We start from the raw sequence: 10,561 nt of genomic DNA, 5'->3' as shown, positions 1-10,561 counted from the left end.
GTGGCCACCAAAGTGTGGTGACAACAGCAGGTACTGAGTGTCCGAAAGAACAAATGTCCAGGAGCCACTTCCTCTTAGATTCTTCAACCAAAACCAGAGATGGGGCAGGGTGTCAGAGTTCAGTCCCGTAGCTTGGATCCAGCAGCTGCCGGCTAAGCCTTCAGTTCCCACTTGGGAGAATTTAATCCCCGAGTTTCACATCCCGTTTCTGTCCTGTGCTCCAAACCCCTAGCTCAGCACCTCTTGCATTATCATGTGCTCCTGTTGCTTGACAACTGTTACTCATCAGATGCCGTTATCTGGTTACACTTTGTTATTTCCAACAGTGCCCGCTTCCAGCTACCAAGCCTAGGTCTTTTAGACTCTCCTTGGAGTCTAGGCTCTGCCCTGTAGGAAAGACAGTTAACAGCCCAGCCAAGCAGAGAAGCTGCTACTCCACCACCCTCCCACCCCTGGGTTAAGATTAGAGTTTAGAGTAACAGCCAAGATGGGAGGTGGGGGCAACACCCGGCTCCCTGCCAGGGCAGTCCAACTATAGCCTTGTGAAAATAGATACCACCTCATTTCCCACACCATACACGCGAGCACAACAAAAACACACCCAAAACCACCAGCTGCTGCAAAAAGCTTTATTGTTTCCACTTGGTCCACGGCTTGGGAGAGGGCTCCAGGGTGGTTAAAAAGCTGCCTCGTGGCTGCAGGGAGAGGCTGAGGCACAAGCTCTGGCACCAGGGGGCTGTCAGAGGGGCCCCCTCAAAGGCTGCTGGTCTCCAGAGGCTCCTAGTCGTGCTTGAGAGTGAGCCTCTCGAAGAGATACTCGCCCAGTCCAGCCTGGGGGCCGGCCAGCCTGCGAAGGTTAGTCAGGTGGTCGCCCATCTTCTTGATGAGTTTCACCTCCTCATCTAGGAAGTGGTTCTCCAGGAAGTCACAGAGCTGAGTGCCAGAAGAGGAGAAAACGTTGCCACTTACGCATCCACAGTGTGACAGATGGGGAAATGAGGTTCAAAGGGAAATTTGCCCAATTAAGTGCGGAGGAAGGGAGTACTTACATGGGGGTCTGCGCGGGCAGAACCCAGGGCATGCAGATCCAAAAGGGCCTGGTTCAGGCTCTTCTCCAGAACCAGGGCAGCTTCCATGGCGTCCAGGGTTTTCCCCCACTCATCTTGGGACGGCTTCTGTACAGAGGACAGAGGGCTCAGGACTAGATAAATAGACCGCAAAAGCGTCTAAGAGCTTGCATCTATCGCGCCCAGGCTCCTACAACTACCCATCCCAGGAGACCCCGTTGCGGTGTGGACAGCTACGTCTTCGGGAAAGTGCGCGCGCCTCCATTTTGCGCCGCACGAGAGTGAACACAATCGTCCAGAAGCCCACGCGGGGCCTACACCGTTACGACCAAGGCGCTGGGCGCGCGCACGGACTACCGGGACCTGTAGTCCGCTGCCCGCACACTACTTACCTGGACGTCCTGGAAGAGGGCGCGGCCGCCACGCTGGTTTTGCATCTTCAAGAGACGCTCGGCGCCCTCGCGCTTCTCCTCAGCCAACTCGCGGAAGAAGTGGCCCACACCTTCCAGAGCCACATCGTCACGGTCGAAATAGAAGCCCTGCGGGAAGGGACGCGCGAAAAACAGTTTAGCGGGAAGAAAGGCCGGCCAGGAGCCCGGACTCCGCCCTCCGACTACCCTATGGGACAAAGGCGGCCAGCGCGTGCGCAGAGGGCCGGAGGTGCGCACTTGGGGGCAACTTAGGCTGGGGGCGTCCTGGGGACCCTCACCAGAGAGAGGTAGGTGTAGGAGGCCCGCAGATGCATGTTGACCAGGCGGTTGACGGCGGCCTCCACCTCGGTGGAATAATTCTGACGAATCTGGGAGCTCATGGTTGATTGGTGGTAAGGTAAGCTCGAAATTGGCTGTTGGCTGGTCCCGGAGGCAGCGGGTGGCCAAGAAGATGGCTCCCAAGGTTGCGACTGGAAAAGAGGTTGGAGAGTGGTCGTTGGCGGGTTGGAGGGGCGTCCCTGGGTCTGTTCCGTCCAAACACTGTTGAAGCAAGAATCAGATCCGCAGGACCGCCGGGCGCACTGCTAGAGGCCGTGGCCAAGGCGGCTTCTTTTATAGCGCGCGGGCCATCGGAGGTGGGGCGCTCAGGGAGAGCGATCGGCCAACCCGCGGTGCTGGAAGGCGGGGCTTAGGACCAGCTATTGACCAATCCGAGCTGATAGGAGTCCCAGACCCCCGCCCAGAAGTGGGGAAGTCACGCGCCAGTAGCGCGAGGTTGTTGTGAAATGGGGAAGCGGAGGTGGGGGGTGGGTTGCGGGGTGTAAGGGTCCTGGGGCTGATTCTGGGGCGTGGGGTTTGTGGGGGTCTCCCTGGTAGGTGGAAGGTTGATGGGGACACTGGGAGCCCTGGAAAATTATGACTCTGGAGCCTTGGGGTTGTCTCAGGAAAGTAGTTTGGATTCTGGGCTTGTCTCTTAGAGCATGGACCTTTCTGGAGCCCGGGAGGTTTCTCAGAGGTGCGGAGACCTCCAGATGACTGGGGTTTGCTCTGGAAGATAAGGGGTCCCCGGATCATTAAGAAGTTTGGAAGGCGGTGCGGTGAGATATTTCTGGAATCTTGGGGCTCTCTCTGATAGGTGGATTGAAAGGGGGGACCTGGAGCCCTGGGGTTCACTCAAGGATTGGGAATTTCTGTAGCACTAGAGCTCAGGTTGGAAGTCCTTATTTTCTGGACTCTTACCCTGGGAGAGGGGTGGCGGTGTGTGTGTGTGTCTTTAGACTCATGAAGTGATCTTCAAGATTAAAAGGACAGTCCCTTGGGGGGTCCTCCTGCAACCCCCCCCAATAGGGGACTGGGCTATTTCTGGAAGCCTCGTAAGGGATTTTCTAAGAGGTAGGAGGTCTTTGGAGCCTTTGAAAGATTGGGCCATTTGGAATACCTTGGGGCTATTTCAGGGGCCTGTTTTTCTGGAAGCTGATATGCATAAGGTAAGGCTGAAATGACACTCAAGCTTTAGGGTCTCTCTCAGGCTGCTTTTCCTGGAGACTATTCTGAGGGCAGCCGGAGACTTGGAATTCTCTTTGGCTCTGAAGCAGTCCCTGCCTTGCTTAACACATGCTTCTTGAAGGTCCCAAAGAGAAGCCCTGGGTCCTGGGGAAACAAGGAGGGTCTGCGGACCTGTGGATGGGATGTGTCTTTAACCAGTGTACATTTTTTAAGTCTGTCAGTTGCAGGCTGGTGTCTGGGAAGCAGAGCTGGCTCAAACCAGGACTCTGCCCTCAAGGAACTCCCCGTCCTAGAGGGGGGGAAAGGAGAGAAAGACAGGAACTTGACCCTATTTTCAGTGCCCTAATGAGGGTAGCCAGTGGGTTGGGCAGGGGAGCTGAAGCCACTGAGGCCTGCTTTATAGGGGGGGGGCCACTCCAAACAGCCCAGGCAGGGGGGTGTCTCCTGACCCAGGGGTTGCTGGACCAGGCTGGTATCTGGGGTCCTTAAGGGGCACGTGAGCCGGTGGCCAGGGAAGCGGCAGTGCTGAGTCATGCTGAACTCAGCAGGAAGGGTCTCAGGCAGAGGCGGGGTGGGGCCACTGACTGACCTCGTGTCCATGGCAGACTGCAAAGTGGCTGGGACCCTGAGAACTAAGCCTGGCTGGGAACCAGGTGTGGCCCACTCCCCCAAGATGCGAGTGTGCTTTGTCTCTGAGTCTTACAGTCTTTTTAGTTGCCTTGATGTTTTCCCTGGTCTCCTGCCTGTGGTCACACTGGCCCCTCTCTCTGGGCAGTTGACTCAGTCTTCCCTCACTGCTATCTTATCTGTCAGCTCTCCCCCTACTTGGTGTCTCTGGGGAAAGTCTCTGGGGGAGGGGCAGTTGCCCCAGGCACACAGTCACAATAGGGCCTGAGTTACTCATTCACTCATTCATACCTCAGCTTAGAGACCTTTAGCCTCCAGTAGGCCCCATTGGCAGAGAGGTGGCTTCTTCACAAGTGCTCACAGGTAGAGGGAGAGGAAGTGGGGAGACAAAAATGATCTGAAAAAGGACTGAGATCTTGGGGGTGAGGGGTAGATCATGGGATGGGGGAAAACAAGAGGCCCAGAGAGACAGAGGACAGAAAGACCTAGAGAGGGGGGAAGAGACCCAGAGAGAAGGTACAACAGACCCTATGACCAAGTGATCTTTTTTTTTTTAAAGATTTTTTTATTTTATTTGAGAGAGAGAAAGCACATGAGATGGGGGAGGGTCAGAGGGAGAAGCAGACTCCCTGCCGAGCAGGGAGCCCGATGCGGGACTTGATCCAGGGACTCCAGGATCATGACCTGAGCCGAAGGCAGTCACTTAACCAACTGAGCCACCCAGGCGCCCAAGACCAAGTGATCTTAATCTCTATTTCCTTTTCTGTGTCCAATCTACAAGGCAGCTTTCCAGCATCTTCACTAGGGCCTGCTTTCCTGGAGGGTCCCACCCAGTTACTGGGCCAGCCCCTCCCCACACAACAGGTGTCCAGCCCTGTCCCCTCAGGCCACACAGCACTGGCTCAGGCCTTGTCCTCTCTCTCAGAACCCCAGATTCCAGCCTTCTGACCTCCAGTAGCTTCTCCACAGGGCTCTAGAGCTCTCTCCTGGTCCAGTAAGTCCTCCCAAGGCCTCCCATCTCTCCCCTCTCCCCCCAATTCTCCACCTCGGTAAGTGCAACTTCGTCTGGTCCCATGTGGTGGAAACTTCCAAGCCCTAGTTCTCCAGGGCCTGCTGCACTGTTCTCTTTCCCTAAAGCCCCAGGATCCACTGCTTGGCTTGGCCTTGCCCAGTGCTGCCTCCCAACACAACACTGTAGGCTTCCACACAGTGATCTTCAGTTCCCTCAGGACTGCATGCTCCTGGAGGGCAGAGTGGAGACCTAACTCCTCAGTAACCCAGAGGGCACCAGGCTCCTTTGAAAAAGATTTGTGAGCACATGAAGCCTGGTCTCCTGTGACAGCCAGGGAGTGGGCTCCCAGTGATTCAGACTCTGAAGTGTGGCCTGAAAGAGGTTTATTGCCCCCCTGGACCACTCCTCCCCGTGCCCCCCCCGCCCCAATAATTACAAAAGTAAGAAAAATGCCCATGACCCCCAATCCCCACCCCTCCCGGAAAAATGCCATAATTTATGCAGAAAAGACACAGTCCAAGGCAGCTGGTGGACTCAGCCCATCTTTTTCCAGATGGTGAGTGATGCAGTGAGCACTCCAGCCACGAAGATGGTCACTGTCTGCCACGTGGGTGTCCCAAAGTAGGAGAGCAGGCCGTCCTGTAGACAGGGACATCAGTCACTTCAGCAGCTGGGCCAAGGTGCAGCCCTTGGGCCAGCACAGGAGGAAATCAGGGAGTGAAGTGGTCATAGGGCATGAGTGGGGGCAAGAGCCTAAGACGAATGGATCTCAAACAGCTGGCATCAAAGGGCTATCAAAAAACTTGAGGGACTCCAGAGGAAATGGAGGCACCAGGAAGGACAGAAGGTACTAATTAGGTCAGAGGTCACTGAGAGGTCACAGGTCACCGGGAGGTCAGGGGTCACCAACAGGTCAGTGGATAGCAGACAAATTAGGAGTTGATCAGACATGAGAGGAAATGCATTACAGACTCCATTTGATGATCCAGAGTCAGAGAGGGCAACACTGGTGGGCTCAGGAAGACCCAGGGGTCTCGGAGGAGTACGGGAAGGGTTAGGGGCCTCACCCAACCACCCTGGTCCTGGATCCAGCCCAGCAGCCGCTCTCGAAGGAAGTCCAGTGTCCAGCCCATAATGGTCCTGATCAGCTCGGGCACCTTGGTACACAGGGCCTGCAGGGAGTAGGGTGGGCCTTAGGGACTGAACCTTGTCCCCACTGTCTGGGGACAGTGGCCCCAAGCCTCCTTTCTCAACTCTGCCTCCCCTCCTGCCCCACTGCAGTCTCCTTCCACTCATACTCAGAATGAGATTCATAAATTGTAAACTGGATCTTGTCACGGTCAACTGCCCTGCTCACATACCTTCCATGGCTCCCCAGGTGGTAAAGACCAAAAGGCATATCCTAGCCCACAAGGCCCTGTATGAAGGCTCTGACTTGATCGCATTCCAGTTTTCCACTTCTTTTTTGTGTCTCATTTACCTTCTTCCATATCTTCATTCCCACCAACTCTTCCCTGCCTCAGGACCTTTGCACATGCTGATTCTTCTACCTAAACGTGCTTCAACAAAGCAAATTTTTACTCCTCCCTCAAAGCTCTCATGTCAGGTCTAATGTCAATTTCTCCAGAGAGGGCTTTTCTGACCTCCAGGCTAGATAGGACCAGACATACCCATGACTCTCCAACTCCCTGAACTTCCCCTTCCCACTCTTTATCTGGCTGCTTTCCCCCCTATTGTCCCCAGCACCTTACATAGCCCCACCATCACTGTGACTGCTGTCCCCCTCACCTCCAACATTCAAGCCTCATCAGCTCAATCTGCCAAAGACATTAAGAAATCTACTCCCGGGGGCGCCGGGGTGGCTCAGTCGGTTAAGTGGCTGCCTTCAACTCAGGTCATGATCCCAGGGTCCTGGGATCCAGCCCCGCATCGGGCTCCCTGCTCAGTGGGAAGCCTGCTTCTCCCTCTCCCACTCTCCCTGCTTGTGTTCCCTCTCTCGCTGTCTCTCTCTCTGTCAAATAAATAAATACAATCTTTAAATAATAATTAAAAAAAAGAAATCTACTCCCTGCCTCCACTGCTACCAATGGAGGCCAGGTCAGTCATCATTCACCAGAACTACTACAGGTGCCTCCTCCCAGCTTCCCAGCTTTTGCCCCATATCTTTTTTCCTACCCACAATGGCCCCCCCAAAATTGTTAGGCTTCCGTTCCCCTGATGTTTTATTTTTTTATTTTATTTTTTTTAAAGATTTTATTTATTTATTTATTTGAGAGAGAGAATGAGAGCATGAGAGGGGGGAGGGTCAGAGGGAGAAGCAGACTCCCCGCCGAGCAGGGAGCCTGACGCGGGACTCGACCCGGGGACTCCAGGATCATGACCCGAGCCGAAGGCAGTCGCCCAACCAACTGAGCCACCCAGGCGCCCCTCCCCTGATATTTTAAAGTTAAAAGGATTTCACAGTGAACAGCCATATGCCTACAGCCTAGATTGTACAATTAACATTTTGCTTACTAGAACAATCCTTTAAATTTATAAATCGGGTCACCTCACTCTCCTGTTTAAAACCAGCCAGTCACTCTCCTCTCGCTCATGGCAAAGTTAACATCTTTAACATCAATCGTGGGGGGGCCCCTCACAAGACCCCTTGCAATCTGCCCTCAACGCATCAGCCTTGGTCCTGCCTCGTGGCCTTTCCACTTGCTGTGGCCACCACCAGATGTCTTTCCCCCTGATCTTCATAGATCACCGCAATGTTGGCTTTAATGTCACTCGCTCTTAGAAGTCGTTCTGACCACTTTGCATTACATCATCCTAGTTTACTTCTCTCAGCACCCATTGGACAATGTGAGCTCCAAGAGAGCAGGGATCTAGCCTGCTGTTTGGTGCTGCATCTCGGGTGCCGAGTACAGGTTGGGCACATAGTAGGCCAATAAATCCTGCATGAATAAATGAAGGAGCAAACAACCAGCCCATGGCTCTCTCCATTCCCTTTGGTGAGTGGGCTGCCACAGGGGTTGACCTCACAACCCCTAGGTCCTCATAGGTCTGAGTGGAGCTTCCCTGGGCTCACTGCCCTGCAGCCGCCCACCTTGAGCACCAGTTTGCTGGCAAAGTAGAAGAGGGCAACAACCCGGCCCCAGTTGAAGTTGCCATCGGAAAACATGTCAGCTGCCACTCGGAAAAAGACCTCACGAGGGGAGTCTGTGTCCACGGCTGCGATCATCCTGCAGGAAAAGAGGAAAGCCAGTGCTGGGGAGGAAAGATCAGGCAGGGTGTGGAGACCCTGGCATCTACCTCATACCAAAGACAAAGAAACTGAGGCCCAAGCCAGGCTGACATGAAAAAGAAGGGGCCAACATGGGGGAAAGGGACAAGATGGACACTTAGGAATGTGGGAAAAATGACTCCCTGAGGAAGGGTTTCGATATTCTAAAGGAGGGAAGGGCTGAGAGTCCAGGGTGCTGAGCAGAGTTGGGGGTGGGGGGGCTGGACCCCTGGGCTGAGGAAGAAGGGGACCAGTGGCTGGACTCCTGGGGCCCAGGGGCCACACCTCTGTAACTCCATGTTACTGTCCAGTTCATCTCCGATGCGCTTGAGACACTCGCTCAGCTTCTTGGTGGATGCATCCTGGGGCACCTGCTCCAGGGCCAGCTCGGGTGTCTCTCCCCCCATTCGCCCTGCTCGATCTTGGATGAAACTAGAGTGGGAATGGAGTGTGGGGGGTGCAGAATCAGAATGGGGCATCACTCCTCAAATCCGCTCGGCAATAATCACACCTCAAACTCACCCCTGAAGCAAAAGGGCCCCTGTCTTCATGATCTGCTCAGAGCTGGTGGGCCCTAGAGGAGAAAGGAGGGAAGAGGTGCCTGGACTCTTGGGTCCTAGGGGATCCAGGGAACCAGGGTGGCTCATGATCTCTGAGGGAGGACAACACTAGGGGATCCTGCATTTCTGGGTTCCTCGTAGATACAGTGGCTAGGGGCCCGGACAACTGAGTGCCTGATGGAGAAAAAGGCAGGGAGCCTAGGCCAGTATCCTAAGTTCTTCCGGCGGAGGCGGCTGAGGGAACACTTCATGCATCCAGACCCCTGGCCTGAGGGGACAGAGAGACCCGCCCCTCCCACCAGGAAGTGGTGCCGGCGACAAGCCCGGGCCTGCCCCGGGGGCTTGGATTCTGTGGTCTCCAGCTTCTCGGCGGTCCGAGAGCACCAGGCAGGAAGGAATCGGGGCACGGAGGCCAGAGAGCCGGGAACCCCCGGGGAGGGAGGGGGCTGGAAGCTGGCAGCGCCCGATCCGGGAGTTTCTGCCCCGGAGTGCTTGGAGATCTCACGGCCCCAGACCGGCAGGAGGGATCGTGGGGCCGGCCGGCGAGGGGGCTCGCCCTCCTCCCGCCCGTCTGCCTGCCGCCTCACCCCCGCCTCTGGGTTGCTCCCCGGACCCGTCCATCACCGCCGCTCCCGCCGCCGCCTCTCGCCGGGTCCGCCCGGGCGGCCGCAGCACGCCCCTGGTCACGTGACCGCCCACTGAGCGTGCGTCCTCTCACGTGACCGCCCCGCAAAATGGCGACCGCCCGCTGTCGCCCCGCAGGGCCGTGCGGTCACGTGAGCGCACCGGCCTCTTTTGCGGGGGAGCCCTCGGCCCCTTCCACGTAACCGTCCAATCCGTACTTCCCTGTAGGAACCGGTCGTGGCGCCCTTCTACGGGCCACCCGTTTCATGGCAGCTTTAACTTTCATTCATTCATTCGTGCAGCATTTTCGGAAGTTTCAGGTAGGATTTGAGCCCTCCCCAGGGCAGAAGGAACATCGGAGGCCAAAATTATCATTCACTGAGGCAGGACGTTTCAGATGATTAAAGTCTGTGAGTTGTTTTTGTGAAAATAAAGGGAATATAAAATTCAAAAAGTGGCAAAACTAATCTATGCTGATAGATTGGCAGGGTATGAAAGGGGAAAGACCCCGAGACATGCACCTGTGGTGGTGGGGGGTGCTGAAATGAGCTGTATCTTGATCTAGGTGATGATTACTTGGGTATACACATGTTGAAAAAATCATGCAACTGTACATACGAAATGCGCACTTTACTGCATGGAAATTATTATATCTCTTTTTAAAAAGAAAAGAAAAAACTCAGGGCGCCTGGGTGGCTCAGTTGGTTAAGCGACTGCCTTTGGCTCAGGTCATGATCCTGGAGTCCCGGGATCGAGTCCCACATCAGGCTCCCTGCTCAGCAGGGAGTCTGCTTCTCCCTCTGACCCTCTTCCCTCTCATGCTCTCTGTCTCTCATTCTCTCTCTCTCAAATAAATAAATAAAATCTTTAAAAAAAAAAAAAGAAAAAACTCAGAAAATAGGCTGGGGTCAGATAATGAAGGGTGGGGCATATAAGAGACAGGATCTAGGTCCCAAGGGTGGCTGGGAGCCATAGCAATGGAAGATCATAGGAGTCTTAATACATCAGCCTAATACCACCAGGAACATAGTCTGACAAAGTCAAGTTATTGACCCATAGTGATGATGGAGCCCACACAAGAGAGAAACCGTGGAGCATTTTGACAAACAAAGGAAAAGGTAGAGTTATTATAGGATTTGCAGGAAGGATAGAATTTAGATGACAACTAAATGATAGGCTCAAAGCAAGGCAGGTCAACATCAGGTGCAGACTGAAGAGGAACCAGGGTCTTGTACCCTTGGAAACTACAAGGTGAATCTAGATGTGGAGTACTGGGTCCAGAAAGCCTTTATGTGAAGCTCTGCACCTAGATTGGAAATTGAAGCTGCTACTCTGTTTCAAATGATTACAGGCAAGAGTGGGATGTTTCATTTTTACTGATAGAATTTTCAACACTTTATTATTTTAGGGAACAAAGTTTTCTGTGAGAAAGAAAGCATGTTCTTGGGGGAAATCGTTTTTACTAT

The 10,561-nt window shown here is 54.4% G+C and overlaps 2 protein-coding genes across 4 annotated transcripts; both read right to left on the bottom strand.

Moving 5' to 3' along the window:
• Positions 1 to 608: 608 nt before the first annotated feature.
• On the bottom strand, positions 609 to 2,100 carry FTL (ferritin light chain). The gene is made up of 4 exons (XM_028091616.2): positions 1,777 to 2,100; positions 1,460 to 1,606; positions 1,050 to 1,175; positions 609 to 933 (listed from the first exon to the last, which is right to left on the bottom strand). Exons 1-4 carry the CDS (start codon positions 1,876 to 1,878, stop codon positions 781 to 783), a joined length of 528 nt encoding a protein of 175 aa, XP_027947417.1. The 5' UTR covers positions 1,879 to 2,100; the 3' UTR covers positions 609 to 780.
• Positions 2,101 to 5,116: 3,016 nt separating this feature from the next.
• Positions 5,117 to 9,155, bottom strand: BAX (BCL2 associated X, apoptosis regulator). 3 transcript variants are annotated; one of them, XM_028091612.2, is made up of 6 exons: positions 9,059 to 9,155; positions 8,434 to 8,485; positions 8,197 to 8,343; positions 7,735 to 7,870; positions 5,711 to 5,815; positions 5,117 to 5,282 (listed from the first exon to the last, which is right to left on the bottom strand). In XM_028091612.2, the coding sequence occupies exons 1-6, from the start codon at positions 9,090 to 9,092 to the stop codon at positions 5,178 to 5,180; spliced, it is 579 nt and encodes a 192-aa protein (XP_027947413.1). In that variant the 5' UTR covers positions 9,093 to 9,155; the 3' UTR covers positions 5,117 to 5,177. The 3 variants fall into 3 exon arrangements, with proteins under 3 accessions (XP_027947413.1, XP_027947414.1, XP_027947411.1); XM_028091613.2 differs by lacking the exon at positions 8,434 to 8,485 and having other exon boundaries at positions 9,059 to 9,126; XM_028091610.2 differs by lacking the exon at positions 9,059 to 9,155 and having other exon boundaries at positions 8,434 to 9,027.
• Between the last annotated feature and the right edge of the window lie 1,406 nt (positions 9,156 to 10,561).

This window comes from Eumetopias jubatus, unplaced genomic scaffold (genome assembly GCF_037043125.1).
Source record: "Eumetopias jubatus isolate StellerSeaLion01/CBP00866 unplaced genomic scaffold, mEumJub1_p1.0 scaffold_10, whole genome shotgun sequence".
NCBI lineage: Eukaryota > Metazoa > Chordata > Mammalia > Carnivora > Otariidae > Eumetopias > Eumetopias jubatus.
Note: the sequence above shows the minus strand (reverse complement) of the source record. Positions and strands in the feature narration are given on the sequence as shown.